Source organism: Mobula hypostoma, chromosome 30 (assembly GCF_963921235.1).
Source record: "Mobula hypostoma chromosome 30, sMobHyp1.1, whole genome shotgun sequence".
Classification (NCBI taxonomy): Eukaryota; Metazoa; Chordata; class Chondrichthyes; order Myliobatiformes; family Myliobatidae; genus Mobula; species Mobula hypostoma.
In genome coordinates, this window is record NC_086126.1 from 2,663,266 (window position 1) to 2,679,795 (window position 16,530).

General features: G+C 44.6%; 1 protein-coding gene across 4 annotated transcripts in view; it reads right to left on the minus strand.

The window, feature by feature from the left end:
• LOC134339540 (solute carrier family 22 member 6-A-like) overlaps positions 1–15,056 on the minus strand; it is a 58,325-nt gene extending 43,269 nt beyond the window's left edge. The window contains exons 1-2 of one of the 4 annotated variants that reach the window (XM_063036151.1): positions 14,898–15,051; positions 3,457–3,988 (exon numbers count right to left, since the gene is read on the minus strand). In XM_063036151.1, the coding sequence (XP_062892221.1) occupies positions 3,457–3,858 (402 nt within the window). In that variant the 5' untranslated portion in view covers positions 3,859–3,988; positions 14,898–15,051. Of the gene's footprint in view, positions 1–3,456; positions 3,989–14,892 lie in introns of all 4 variants that reach the window. The other 3 variants (XM_063036150.1, XM_063036152.1, XM_063036154.1) reach the window with 3 other exon arrangements.
• Positions 15,057–16,530: the final 1,474 nt, after the last annotated feature.

A 16,530-nucleotide genomic window follows, 5' to 3' on the forward strand; every position in this document is an offset into this window, starting at 1 on the left:
GGCCAGTTCATTGGCTATATTTAAGAGGGAGTTAGATATGGCCCTTGTGGCTACGGGGGTCAGGGGGTATGGAGGGAAGGCTGGGGCGGGGTTCTGAGTTGGATGATCAGCCATGATCATAATAAATGGTGGTGCAGACTTGAAGGGCTGAATGGCCTACTCCTGCACCTATTTTCTATGTTTCTATGTCCCCATCATCTCCCGATGGTAGGTAATCTCAAGAGATAGTATTCACAATTTCAAATCCCCAACATCTCCCAACGGTGGAAACCCTCAGGAGATAACATTCACAATGATTCCCAACTTTAGAACATAGAGCTTCGAACAGCACAGCATAACAACAGGGCTTCCGGCCCACGATATTGTGCCAATCCAATTAACTTACTAATCAAGTGGACAACCTACCTAATCCTCTCTGCCTACACAATGTCCATATCCTTCCGTGTCCCTCACATCCATGTGCCTGTCTAAACACATCTTACGTAAAAGCCTCTCGTGCATCAGCCTCCACCACCACCCCAGGCAGTTCATTGCAGGCACCCACCACCGTCTGGGTAAAAACTTACCCCTCACATCCTCCTTTGAACCTACCAATTAACCTATTAACCAGTACCTCTTTGGGCAGTGGGAGGAAACCGAAGAACCTGGAGGTCCAATGATAGAAAAACATCACTTGACCTCTTCAGCTTGTCAAATGATTGCTTTTGTTACTCTAATGGCTAGAAGATCTATACTATTGAATTGGAAAGAGAATAATCCTCCTACTACATTTCATTGGTTTTCTCAAACTATGTCTTGCTTAAATCTACGAAAAATTAGAAGTGTCACTTATGACCCATCTATTAAATTTGATGAGACTTGGAGACCATTTATTCAATATTTTCACATGATGTAATTCACCCTTTCCAAATCACATGGTGTGAGCAGAATTATCTGCAGTTTAATGTGAAAAAGACTAAGGAGCTGGTGGTAGACCATAAATAATAAATAGTAATAGAACCATAAATTGTTAAATAGTAATATGTAAATTATACCAGTAAATTATGAAATAAGACCAGGACCAGCCTATTGGCTCAGGGTGTCTGACCCTCCAAGGGAGGAGTTGTAAAGTTTGATGGCCACAGGCAGGAATGACTTCCTATGACGCTCTGTGCTGCATCTCGGTGGAATGAGTCTCTGGCTGAATGTACTCCTGTGCCCACCCAGTACATTATGTAGTGGATGGGAGACATTGTCCAAGATGGCATGCAACTTGGACAGCATCCTCTTTTCAGACACCACCGTCAGAGAGTCCAGTTCCATCCCCACAACATCACTGGCCTTACGAATGAGTTTGTTGATTTTGTTGGTGTCTAGGGGATTCAATAGTTAGGGAACATATAGCAGGTTTTTGTGGACGGGAACTTGATCTCCTATTCAAGAATGAGACATGGGACTAGATCTTCAATTTGGGAATAAGACAGGGCAGAGAGGGGAATTTGTGAAGGGGAACACTTTGCATCGAGAGAGCATGAGGCCATTAGTTCAAAATAGTCAGCCAAGCAGGAGATTGCAGAGAGTTGGAAACTGTTCTTTGTGGACCTAACACACCTCTATAAGGTCACCAGTCAGTCTCCTACACTCCTGAAAAAAGTCCAAACTGCTTGATCTCTCTATATGTCCTTCAAAACCCGGGCAACATCTTGTAAATCTCCTCTGCATTCTTTCCAGCTCAATGGCATCTTCCTATAGCAGGGCGACCAAAACTGAACACGGTGCTCTAAATGGGTCCTCACCGATGTCTCTCAATTGTAACAAAACATTCCTATTGTAACATAGCTCGATAGACTGGATATGGAGAGGATGTTTCTAATATTTAGGTGTCTGGGACCAGAGGACACAGATAGAATGGATGGGGAGAGGGTGTTTCCAATATTTAGGTGTCTGGGACCAGAGGGCACAGATAGAGTGGATATGGAGAGGATGTTTCCTATAGTGGGGGAGTCTAGCACCAGAGGACACAGATAGAGTGGATGTGGAGAGGATGTTTCCTATAGTGGGGGAGCCTAGGACCAGAGGACACAGATAGAGTGGATGTGGAGAGGATGTTTCCTATAGTGGGAGAGTCTAGGACCAGAGGGCACAGCTCCATAATGGGGGGGCATCCATTTAGAACAGATATGAGGAGCAGGAATTTCTCTAGCCAGAGGATCTGTGGAATTCATTGCCATAGATAGTTGTAGAGGCCAAGTCATTGCCTGCATTTACGGCAAAGGTTGATAGATCCTTGTTTAGTCAGGGCATGAAGGGATACAGGGAGATTGTGGCTGAGAGGGAGATAGATCAGCCATGATGAAATGACGGAGCAGACTCGATGGGCCAAATGGCCTAATTCTGCTCCTGTTTCTTACGATCAATGGTTTTATAACAATGATGTTACACTCCTTGAGTAGGTCACCCCTCATTCCCAACACTCCGAGGAATAAAGCTCCAGCCTCTCCAAACTCTCCCCATCAGTCCATCGAGTCCTGGCAACGTAAATCTCCTCTGCACCCTCGCCAGCACGACAATGTCTTCCTGTATAACACACACACAAAACGCTGGAGGAACTCTGCAGGTCAGGCAGTATCAATGGAGGGGAATAAACAGTCGACATTTCAGGCTGAGAGCCTTCAGCAGGACTGGAAAAGAAGGGGGAAGAAGACAGAATAAGAAGGTGGGGGAGGGGGAGGAGTCCACGCTGGGGGTGTGACAGGTGAGGAGGAAGGTGGGTGGGTGGGGAGAGGTATGAAGTAAGAAGCTGGGATGTGATAGGTGGACAAGGTAAAGGGATGAAGAAGAAGGAATCTGATAGGAGAGGGGAATGGACTCCTCCTTCTCTTTCTCTCGTGGTCCAATCACCTGGTCTGGATTTCCAGCATCTACAGAATCTCTTGTGTTAACATCTTCCCCATAACAGGTTGAACAAAACTGTGCACAACATTCCCAGTATGGCCTCACCAACATAATGTACCATCCCCTGCACTCAGTGCCCTGACTACTGAAGACCAGAGCATCTCCTTCACCACTTCCCACCTGTGACACTGCTCTCTGAACGGGGGAAGGTTGGCCAACTAATGCAAAAGCTTTTGAGGCAGAGCAGGCTCCCTCTTGCCCAAACTCAATCAGACCTTCTGATTGCAAAACTTGGCCATGGACGGTCCAGAGGCCGTCTGCAAACGGAGGAGGGCTGGACATTTAGCGAGCGACCCCACCTCATAAAATCCCAGAGCTACAGAAACGCGAACAATCTGCAAAGACCTCGTCCCTGAGGGAGAAAGAATCTTCACCTGGGAAGATGAGTTCCACCTGGGGGCAGCTTGAAAGAGTGGCCCAGGCCAGAGGACTCTGGTTAGCCACTATAAGCGGCCAATGGCCCAGGAGGGGTGATGTGACTTAAGCTGAGATCTGATTGCAAAGTAGTCATCTTAAACGTACCTCTGTGACGATCGTCATTGCGAACTGGGAGTGGTCGTACACCCACCCATCGGTGCATTCCTGTGTGTCAGGTTGGCTCCCGTTGCCCTGCGTCTCGTTGGTGCCCAGGAGATGCCACTGCGGGGAGGTGTACATGCGGCACTTGTCCGGCCTCCCTTCCCGGTCCAGGGGCAGGAACACCCGGAGAAACTCCTCCCTCAGTGGCTCCTCTGTCACATTGAGGTACCTCGAATCCGCATCTCCCAGCCGCACCCTGCACCGATGGTCGGGGACAGCGGCCACGAAGTTCTGGAGGAGGTTGTGGGTGGCCATGATGGCAATCGGGATAGCTAAGAGAACAATGTGAATGATGTAGAATCGGCCTTCAGTTCCCACCTTCTCCAGGACGTCTGTGAAGCCCATGCTCGCCTCGTGTGGGCCGGGAGATGGTCGCTTTCAGAGAACCTCTGTCACCTGGGAGACTTTGCTTCGGGTGGAGAGGTGGCTGCCTTTGGGTAGAGGTTGGCACTGGCAGGCTTCAGCAACATGCAACCTGGTGGCAACAGATACACCCGTTAGAGTCAATGTCAGAATGGAGTTTATCGTCGTCTGCACACGTGGAAGGAAATCTTGCTTGCAACCGCATCGCAGGTGTCAGAGGGGCAACATTCAGCAAAGAAAACGGGCATCAAACATAAATTACACACACATCTTACAAGAAAGAACACAATATGAACAAAAAATTAATATCATGAACTCCAGTGATTCTGCAGACGCCAGGACACCTAGAGAAACACACGCACAAAGTGCTGGAGGAATCGACAGATCAGGCAGCGAGTATGGAGGGAGGTGAATGGTCAATGGTTCAGGATGAGAGCCTTCATCAGGACTGGAAAGGAAGGGGGCAGAAAACAGGGTTAGAAAGGAGGACAGACTGGGAGGTGACAGGTGAGGGGGAAGGTGGGTGGGTGGGAGAGAGGGGGGATGAAGTGAGACACTGGGAGGTGATGGGTGAGACCAGGTGAGGGGGAAGGTGGGTGGGGGAGAGGGGGATGAAGTGAGACACTGGGAGGTGATAGGTGGAAGAGGCAAAGGGCTGAAGAAGAAGGAACCTGCTTGGCAAGGACCATGAGGAATGGGGAGAAGGAGCGGAACCAGCTGGATATGATGGGTAAGTAAGGAGAAGAGTAGGGGGTATGAGTGGAACTAGAATGGAGATTGGAAGAAGAGGGCAGGAGGGAGTGGGAGAAATTACTGAAAGTTTGAGAAATTGATATTTATGTCGTCAGATTGGAGTCAACCCAGACGGAATATGAAGTCTTGCTCTTCCAATATGAGAGTTTAGCCCTAGAGGGTTGGAAAATTTCCTCATCCAGGAATGAAGGCAAGAGGTGCCAAAAATGGACTCAGATTTATCAGACATCAAGTAGACCCAAGGGTACAAACACCAGCTCAACCACAGAAGAAATGGGGTGGGAAGCTTGGAAACATAGAAGATGTACAACACAAAGCTGTGCCAAAAAGGCCCTTAGTTTAGAACTACTTAGGCTGACCCATAGCCCTCTATTTTTCTAAGCTCCATGTACCCATCCAGGAGTCTCTTAAAAGACCCTATTGTATCCGCCTCCACCACTATCACCAGCACCCCATTCCACGCACTCACCACTCTCTATGTGAAAAACGTACCCCTGACATTTCCTCTGTACCTACTTCCAAGCACCTTATAACTATGCCCTCTCATGTTAGCCATTTCAGCCCTGAAAAAAGCCTCCGGCTATCCACACTATCAATGTATCTCATCAGGTCACCTCTCATCCTCCATCGCTCCAAGGAGAAAAGGCCCAGTTCACTCAACCTATTCTCATGAGGCATGCTCCCCAATCCAGGCAACATCCTTGTAAATCTCCTCTGCACCCTTTCTATGGTTTCCACGTCCTTCCTGTAGTGAGGTGACCAGAACTGAGCACAGTACTCCAAGTGGGGTCTGACCAGGTTCCTATATAGCTGTAACATTACCTCTCGGCTCTTAAAGTCAATCCCATGATCGACAAAGGTCAATGCTCCATATGCCTTCTTAATCACAGAGTCAACCTGCATAGCAGCTTTGAGTGTCCTCAAACTCTAACTCTAACTTGAACTCTATCTGCCACTTCTCAGCCCAGTTTTACATCCTGTCAATGTCCCGCTGTAACCTCTGACAGCCCTCCACACAATCCACAACACCTCCAACCTTTCTGTCATCAGCAAATTTACTAACCCAACCCTCCACTTCCTCATCCAGGTCATTTACAAAAATCACAAAGAGAACAGAACAGATCCCTGAGGTACACCACTGGTCACTGGCCTCCATGCAGAATATGACCTGTCTACAACCACTCTTTGCCTTCTGTGGGCAAGCCAGTTCTGGATCCACAAAGCAATGTCCCCTTGGATCCCATGCCTCCTGACTTGCATGGGTTACCCTATCAAATGCCTTCCTAAAATACATATACATTACATCTACGGCTCTACCCTCATCAAAGTGTTTATTCACATCCTCAAAAAATTCAATCAGGCTCATAAAGCATGACCTGTCTTTGACAAAGCCATGCTGACTGTTCCTAATCATATTATGCCTCTCCAAATGTTCATAAATCCTACCTCTCAGGATCCTCTCCGTCAACTTACCAACCACTGGTCTATAATTTCCTGGGCTATCCCTACACCCTTTCTTAAATAAGGGAACAACATCCGCAACCCTCCAATCCTCTGGAACCTCTCCCATTCTCATTGATGATGCAAAGATCATTGCCAGAGGCTCAGCAATCTCTTCCCTCGCCTCCCACAGTAGCCTGGGGTACATCCCATCCAGTCCCGGTGACTTATCCAACTTGATGCTTTCCAAAAGCTCCAGCACATCCTCTTCCTTAATATCTACATGCTCAGGCTTTTCAGTCTGCTGTAAGTCATCCCTACAATCACCAAGATCTTTTTCCGTAGTGAATACTGAAGTAAAGTACTCATTAAGTATCTCTGCCATCTCCTCCGGTTCCTTTCACACTTTCCCACTGTCACACTTGATTGGTCCTATTCTCTCACGTCTTATCCTCTTGCTCTTCACATGCTTATAGAATGCCTTGCAGTTTTCCTTAATCCTGTCCGCCAAGGGCTTCTCATGGCCCCTTCTGGCTCTCCTAACTTCATTCTTAAGTTCCTTCCTGCTAGCTTCATAATCTTCTAGATTTCTATCATTACCCTTCTTAATGACTGGATTTACGACTCAGAATGCGTCATTTCATTGGATGCTGAGAAAGCTTTTGATAGAGTTGAATGGACATATCTATTTAATACACTTGAGAAATTCAATTTTAGTCCGATATTTATATCTCGGATTAAATTGATATACTTTACTCCTTTGGCTTCAGTTTTTACCAATAATCAAAGATCTCCCTTTTTTCAGTTATTCTGTGATACTAGGCAGGGTTGCCCTCTTAGTCCATTATTACTCGATATTGCCCTGGAACCATTAGCTATTGGTATTCGTGACTCTCCTAATATATTTGGTATTACCTGTGGGAATGAGATACATAAATTATCACTATATGCAGATGATTTACTATTATATATTTCTAACCCTCAGAAATCCATTCCGGCAGTACTATCTTTGCTTGCTCAGTTTAGTAGTTTTTCTGGTTATAAATTGAATCTTAGCAAGAGTGAACTTTTTCCATTAAGTATGCAGGCTCCCATTTATAGATGTTCACCATTCAGATTGATTACTGACTATTTTACTTATTTGGGGGTTAAAATTGCTAAGAGGCATAAGGACTTATTCAAGCTCAATTTTTTACCGTTAATTAGTCAGGTTAAACAATTACTTACTAGATGGTCCCCATTGTCTCTATCACTGATTGGCCGAATCAATGCTATTAAAATGATTATTCTACCTAAATTTGTATATTTATTTCAAGCGGTACCATTTTTTATTCCTAAATCTTTTTTCATACTGTTGATTCTAAAATTTCCTCTTATATATGGCAGAATAAAAATCCTAGGTTAAGTAAAAAATATTTACAGAAGTCCAAGAAAGATGGTAGGTTAGCATTGCCGAATTTAATATTCTATTATTGGGCAATTAATATTCAATATTTAATATTTTTGACACAGGATTGGGATATAATTCCAAGTCCACAATGGGTAAACCTCGAAAGTTACTCTGTACAAGGGCTTTCATTCGTTTCTATTTTAGGATCTTCACTTCCCTTTGTGTTTTCTAAATTGAATAGACAAATGGTTAATCCAATAATTAAACACACATTACAAATATGGTTCCAATTTCGTAAATGTTTTGGTTTGAACAAATTTATATTATCAAGCCCTATTACATCTAATTTTTTTTTCAATTTCTGTTATGGATCCAGCCTTTCTGATATGGAAAATGAAGAGTATAACATGTTTCCGTGATTTATTTTTGAATAACTGTTTCATGTCTTTTGAACAGTTGTCTAATAAATATAACCATATAACAATTACAGCACAGAAACAAGCCATCTCAGCCCTTCTAGTCCGTGCTGAATGCTTACTCTCACCTAGTCCCATCTACCTGCACTCAGCCCATAACCCTCCATTCCTTTCCTGTCCATATACCTATCCAAATTTTTTTTTAATGACAAAATTGAACCTGCCTCTACCACTTCTACTGGAAGCTCATTCCACACAGCGACCACTCTCTGAGTAAAGAAGTTCCCCCTCGTGTTACCCTTAAACTTTTGCCCCTTAACTCTCAACTCACGTTCTCTTGTTTGGATCTCCCCTACTCTCAATCGAAAAAGCCTATCCATGTCAACTCTATCTATCCCCCTCATAATTTTAAATACCTCTATCAAGTCCCCACTCAACCTTCTATGCTCCAAAGAATAAAGACCTAACTTGTTCAACCTTTCTCTGTAACTTAGGTGATGAGACCCAGGTAACATTCTAGTAAATCTCCTCTGTACTCTCTCTATTTTGTTGACATCTGTCCTATAATTTGGTGACCAGAACTGTGTACAATACTCCAAATTTGGCCTCACCAATCTTGTACAATTTTAACATTACATCCCAACTCCTATACTCAATGCTCTGATTGATAGCATACCAAAAGCTTTCTTCACCACCCTATCCACATGAGATTCCACCTTCAGGGAACTATGCACCATTATTCCTAGATCTCTCTGTTCTACTGCATTCTTCAATGCCCTACCATTTACCATGTATGTCCTATTTTGATTAGTCCTACCAAAATGTAGCACCTCACATTTATCAGCATTAAACTCCATCTGCCATCTTTCAGCCCACTCTTCTAACTGGCCTAAATCTCTCTGCAAGCTTTGAAAACCTACTTCATTATCCACAACTCCACCTATCTTAGTATCATCTGCATACTTACTAATCCAATTTACCACCCCATCATCCAGATCATTAATATATATGACAAACAACATCGGACCCAGTACAGATCCCTGAGGCACACCACTAGTCACTGGCCTCCAATCTGACAAACAGTTATCCACCACCACTCTATGGCATCTCCCATCCAGCCACTATTGAATCCATTTTACTACTTCAATATTAATACCTAATGATTGAACCTTCCTAACTAACCTTCCATGTGGAACCTTGTCAAAGGCTTTACTGAAGTCCATAAAGACAACATCCACCACTTTACCCTCATCAATTTTCCTGGTAACCTCTTCAAAAAATTCAATAAGATTTGTCAAACATGACCATCCCCGCACAAATCCATGTTGACTGTTCTTAATCAGAACCTGTCTATCCAGATAATTATATATACCATCTCTAAGAATACTTTCCATTAATTTACCCACCACTGACGTCAAACTTACAGGCCGATAATTGCTAGGTTTACTCTTAGAACCCTTTTTAAACAATGGAACCACATGAACAATACACCAATCTTCCGGCACCATCCCCGTTTCTAATGACATTTGAAATATTTCTGTCAGAGCCCCTGCTATTTCCACACTAACTTCCCTCAAGGTCCTAGGGAATATCCTGTCAGGACCCGAAGACTTATCCACTTTTATATTCCTTAAAAGTGCCAGTACTTCCTCTTCTTTAATCATCATAGTTTCCATAACTACCCTCTTGTTCCCTTTACCTTACACAATTCAATATCTTTCTCCTTGGTGAATACCGAAGAAAAGTAATAGCTTAAAATCTCCCCCATCTTTTTTGGCTCTGCACATAGCCGTCCACTCTGATTCTCTAAGGAACCAATTTTATCCCTCACTATCCTTTTGCTATCAATATAACTGTAGAAACCCTTTGGATTTATTTTCACCTTACTTGCCAAAGCAACCTCATATCTTCTTTTAGCTTTTCTAATTTCTTTCTTAAGATTCTTTTTACATTCTTGATATTCCTCGAGCACCTCATTTACTCCATGCTGCCTATATTTATTGTAGATCTCTCTCTTTTTCCAAACCAAGTTTCCAATATCCCTTGAAAACCATGGCTCTCTCAAACTTTTAACCTTTCCTTTCAACCTAACAGGAACATAAAGATTCTGGACCCTCAAAATTTCACCTTTAAATGACCTCCATTTCTCTGTTACATTCTTCCCATAAAACAAATTGTCCTGATCCACTCCTTCTAAATCATTTCACTTCTCCTCAAAGTTAGCCTTTCTCCAATCAAAAATCTCAACTCTGGATCCAGTCCTATCCTTCTCCATAATTATATTGAAACTAATGGCATTGTGATCACTGGACCCGAAGTGCTCCCCAACACATACCTCCGTCACCTGCCCTATCTCATTCCCTAACAGGAGATCCAACACTGTCCCTTCTCTAGTTGGTACCTCTATGTATTGCTGCAAAAAACTATCCTGCACACATTTTACAAACGACAAACCATCCAGCCCTTTTATAGAATGGGCTTCCCAGTCTATGTGTGGAAAATTAAAATCTCCCACAATCACAACCTTGTGCTTACTACAAATATCTGCTATCTCCTTACAAATTTGCTCCTCAATTCTCGCTCCCCATTAGGTGATCTATAATACACCCCTATAAGTGTTACTACACCTTTCCCATTCCTCAATTCCACCCAAATAGCCTCCCTAGTCGAGCCCTCTAATCTATCCTGCCAGAGCACCGCTGTAATATTTTCTCTGACAAGCAATGCAACACCTTCCCCTCTTGTCTGTCCGATTCTATCACACCTGAAGCAACAAAATCCAGGAATATTTAGTTACCAATCACACCCCTCCTGTAACCATGTTTCACTAATAGCTACAACATCATATTTCCAGGTATCAATCCATGCTCTAAGCTCATCCACCTTTCTTACAATGCTCCTAGCATTAAAATAGATGCAGTTAAGAAACTCTCCACCTCTTACTGTCCGTTTATCCCTAATGGTGCAAACAATCTTATTATCTTTTTCTTCCTTCTCCCCTACATCTTCAGTCTGAACACTCCCCTTCTCTGTCACCTGCCTATCCTCCCTCACACTCTGTCTACGAGCTTTCTCTATTTGTGAACTAACCTCCTCTCTCCTAGTCTCTTCAATTTGATTCCCACCCCCCAACTATTCTAGTTTAAAGTCTCCCCACTAGCCTTCGCAAATCTCCCTGCCGGGATATTGGTCCCCCTCGGATTCAAGTGCAACCTGTCCCTTTTGTACAGGTCACACCTGCGCCAAAAGAGGTCCCAATGATCCAGAAACTTGAATCCCTGCCCCCTGCTCCAATTCCTCAGCCACGCATTTATCCTTCACCTCATTCCATTCCTACTCTCGCTGTCATGTGGCACAGGCATAATTCCGAGATTACTACCTTTGCAGTCCTTCTTATCAACTCCCTTCCTAACTCCCTATATTCTCCTTTCAGGACCTCTTCCCTTTTCCTACCTATGTCATTGTACCACAACCTCTGGCTCCTCACCCTCCCACTTCAGGATATCTTGGACACGATCAGAAACATCCTGGACCCTGGGACCAGGAAGGCAAACTACCATCCGGGTCTCTGGACTGCGTCCACAGAATTGCCTATCTGACCCCCTAACTATTGAGTCCCCTATTACTACTGCCCTCCTCTTCCTTTCCGTACCCTTCTGAGCTACAGGGCCGGACTCTGTGCTGGAGGCACGGCCACTGTCGCTTCCCCCAGGTAAGCTGTCCCCCCCAACAGTACTCAAACAGGAGTACCTATTGTCAAGGGGCACAGCCACCAGGGTACTCTCTATTACCTGACTCTTCCCCTTCCCCCTCCTAACCGTGACCCACTAGTCTGCCTCCCGTGGCCCCGGTGTGACCACCTGCCTGTAACTCCTCTCTATCTGCTCCTCACTCTCCCTGACCAGACAAAGGTCATCGAGTTGTAGCTCCAGTTCCCTAACGCGGTCCCTTAGGAGCTGCATCTCGGCGCACCTGGCGCAGATGTGGACGTCCGGGAGGCTTGGAAACTCCAGGACCTCCCACATCCGACACCGAGAACAGCAATCTGCCCTCACACTCATACTTCCCCCTTTCCTCAAATAACAGGAAAAATTGAAAACCAAACCTACTATGCCTCGCCCGTTTCCGCCTAAGCCCGTTGAGCCAAAGCCCTTAAGCCTTCACTGTGCTCCCGGCTCACTCCGCTGCCCGCAAAATGACGCTGCCCATTGTATAAGACTGTGTTTCTTTTAACTTGCCCAGATCCCATTTTTTTAGATATTTACAAATAAGTAACCTTTTAAATACCGTGCTGCCTACATTTCTGATTTCATACCCAACGGATAGCACGGAAAAATTTTTAGGTTTAAATCCTTATCAGAAGGAATTATTTATGATATAATTATGAAAATACAGCCAGGTATATCTGATAAAATTAAAAATGAATAGGAAAGGGAACTTCAACTTCACTTACCTATAGAGAAATGGGAGAACATTTTTCAATTAGTTAGCTCTTCCTCTATATGTGCTAAACATACGCTGATACAATTTAAGGTAGTGCATATGGCCCACATGTCTAAAGATAAACTAGCTCGCTTTCACTCTGATATAAATCCTATTTGTGACAGATGTCACTCTGAGGTGGCTTCTTTAACTCATATGTTCTGGTCCTGCCCTCTCTTGGAAAAATTTTGGAAGGATATCTTTGATATCATTTCAACAGTTTTGCATTTTGATTTACAACCCCATCCTATTACGGCAATTTTAGGTTTGCCGATGATGGATCATAGCTCTTTATCCTCTGCAGCCTGTCAGATGATCGCATTTGTTACATTAATAGCCAGAAGATCCATTTTATTGAATTGGAAAGAGACCAATCCCCCTACAACATCTCAATGGTTTTCTCAAACTACAGTATATCATGTTTAAATTTAGAAAAAATCAGGAGTGTCATTTTTGATCCTTGGGTTAAATTTGAAGAGACTTGGAAGCCATTTATTCAACATTTTCATGTGATGTGGTTTGACCTTTTCCGAATCCTTTTTATTAACTTTGAATATATGAATAGAGGAGTGGAGCTGACGACGTTAATGAATGTATTCGATCTAATATATTGGTTCAGCCCAATCCTTTTCTTTTTATTTCTTTTCTCTTCATAATTAATTATATTAAGAGTTTGGAAGTCTGTTACATTTGCAGTATTTGTCGTTTCTCTTGTATATATTTATTACCAATAATGTAATTCCAATCTCTTTATATCACTACTGTTATTATGTTTATGAAATTGAAAACTAATAGAAAGATTAAAAACGAAAGAAAGACTGGATTTACAACAGCCTTTGTACACCACGGTTCCTGTACCCTACCATCCTTTCCCTGTCTCATTGGAACGCATCTACGCAGAACGCCACGCAAATATCCCCTGAACATTTGCCACATTTCTTCCGTACATTTCCCTGAGAACATCTGTTCCCAATTTATTATTCGCAGTTCCTGCCTGATATCCTCATATTTCCCCTTACTCCAATTAAACATTTCCCTAACTTGTCTGTTCCTATCCCTCTCCAATGCTGTGGTAAAGGGGATAGAATTGTGATCACTATCTCCAAAATGCTCTCCCACTGAGAGACTGACACCTGACCAGGTTCATTTCCCAATACCAGATCAAGTACAGCCTCTCCTCTTGTAGGCTTATCTACATATTGTGTCAAGAAACCTTCCTGAACACACCTAACAAACTCCACCCCATCTGAACCCCACACTCTAGGGCCATGCCAATCAATATTTGGGAAATTAAAAACCTCCCACCACAACAATCCCATTATTATTACTCATTTCCAGAATCTCTCTCTCTATCTGCTTCTCGATATCCCTGTTACTATTGGGTGGTCTACAAAAAACACCCAGTAGAGTTATTGACCCCTTCCTGTTCCTAACTTCCACTCACAGAGACTCCGTAGACAATCCCTCCATGTCTTCCTCCTTTCCTGCAGCCATGACACTATCTCTGATCAACACTGCCACGCCCCCCACCTCTTTTGTCCCCCTCCCTGTCCTTTCTGAAACATCTATTCTGGCACTTGAAGTAACCATTCCTGCCCCTGAGCCATCCAAATCTCTGTAATGGCCACAACATCATAGCTCCAAGTACTGATCCACGCTCTAAGCTCATCCGCTTTGTTCACAATGTTCCTTGCATTAAAATAGACACATCTCAAACCATCAGTCTGAACGCATCCCTTCTCTGTCACCTGCCTACCATCCCTTTCGCGCTGTCTCCAAACTTACTCTATTTGTAAGCCAACTTCCTTTTCCTCCATCACTTCAGTTCGATTCCCACCACCCAGCAATTCTAGTTTAAACTCTCCCCAGTAGCCTTAGCAAACCTCTCCACCAGGATATTAGTCCCTCTCAGGTTCAAGTGCAACCCATCTTTTTCGTACAGGTCACACCTGCCCCAGAAGAGGTCCCGATGATCCAGAAATCTGAATCCCTGCCCCCTGCTCCAATCCCTCAGCCACGCATTTATCCTCCACCTCACTCTATTCCTATACTCACTGTCACGTGGCACAGGCAGTAATCCCGAGATTACTACCTTTGTGATCCTGCTTTTCAACTTCCTTCCTAACTCCCTGTCGTCTGTTTTCAGGAACTCTTCCCTTTCCCGACCTATGTCGCTGGTACCAATATGTACCTCGACCTCTGGCTGTTCACCTTCCCACTTCAGGATATTGTGGACACGATCGGAAACATGCCAGACCCTGGCAGCTGGGAGGCAATCTACCATCTGCGTCTCTTTCCTGCGTCCACAGAGTCGCCTGTCTGACCCCCTAACTATAGAGTGCCCTATCACAGGAGGGTAGGGAAAGGAAGAGGATGGCAGCAGAGCCACAGGGCCAGACTCTGTGCCAGAGGCACGGCCACTGTGTGTGCTTCCCCCAGGTAGGCCGCCCCCCCCCAACAGTACTCAAGTAGGAGTACTTATTGTTAAGGTTAGCATTAAATAACAATGGGACAGTGTTTCCCGCAGACACTCACCTCACCTCCTCATGTAAGGGGGGGGTCCTGGGAGAACGAACAGGGACACGAACACACAGGCCAAGTCTGAGTCAGGATCCTTCCAAATGCAGTGGCCAGACATGAGCCCAAATGGACAACAGGTAGTGATGTGGCTTCGTGGACGCCTTCCAGGGTTCCCTGTGTGAACGTATGTGTCAACAGGAGCAAGTTCACTGACCCAGGAGGACGTACGTTGGTGAGAGATGGTTAACCCTATGTAGACATGGGCTTTGACCACCGTAATCTTGGTGTGTTTCTCCTTGGAGACAGACGAAGTTTACAGAACCTTCCTGCACATTATCATAAACACAGGAGACTCTGCAGATGCTGGAAATCCAGAGCAACACACACAAAAGGCCGGAGGAACTCAGCAGGTCAGGCAGCGTCTATGGAGAGGAATAAGCTAGGCTGTATATAAGGAGGCTGGAAGGAAGTAACAGAGGAGTGGTGCAGTTAGCGGGTGGAGGTGTTGATCAGACTCACTGCTTGGGGAAAGTAACTGTTTTTGAGTCTGGGGGTCCTGGTGTGGATACTCCTAGGTAGGAGATGGGAATGGGATAAACAGATCTGTAACCTTTGCCAGTCTACACTGTCCAGCACACCAAACTTCTAGGAAACTTACTATCCCACCCACCTACATTTTCTTCCAGGTCATTTACATGCATCACAAACAGCAGAGGTCCCAGTACAGATCCCTGCCGAACTCCACAGGCCACAACCTGTGGACTCACTTTCAAGAATTCTACATCTGATGTGGGGTTGGGGGTATGTCTCTACCAAAGGAGGTGTAAGGCACTGTCCCCTGCAAGTCACCCTCGGGCAAGGTGTAGCACCTGCTTAGCCCCCCGATCAGGGTCACGTGAAGCCGTGGGATCAGGTGGCGGATGGTCGTACGAGCAGCCGGTCGCAAATCCTGGTTATGTGACCACTGACGCCAGGCGGACCATCTCTGAAGAGTATTGATAACGGCTGGGGGTCACCCGTCTTGTAAAGACACTGCCCAGAAGAAGGTAATGACAAACCGCTTCTGTAAAAAAAATTTGGCAAGAACAATTACGGTCTTGGAAAGACCATGATTGCCCACGTCATACGACCCGGCACGTAACGAATGAGCGAGAAGCTCTTGTGTTCAGTGTTAATTATTTACTTCTCTTTTACATTAGCATAGCTTGTCTTCTTTTGTACATTGGTTGTTTGTCAGTCTTTGTGAGTAATTTTTCACTGATTCTATTGTATTTCTTTGTTCTACTGTGAATGCCTGCTAGAAAATGAATCGCAGAACCTTATACATACTTTGATGACAAATTTACTTTGAACTTTGATTTATGGTGGTTGTCCCCTTCCTGAATGAGACGGGCCGGGTTCCTGAAGTGGCTGCTGGGCATACTTTGGATTCAGTGGCCACAATTCCAATGGTTTTAAAGTAGTTGTGGAAAAAGAGAGAAGACGGGTCGCCACGGTAACGACACTAATGCAGCTCAGACTAGGGGGAGTCAAAGGTCAGAGATCATTCCAACATCCTCTGTACGTCCTTACTCGTGAATGCGTGGGTTTCCTCCCACGGTCCAAAGACGTGCCAGCGTGTGGGCTCGAAGCTCGAAGTAAATTTATTATCAA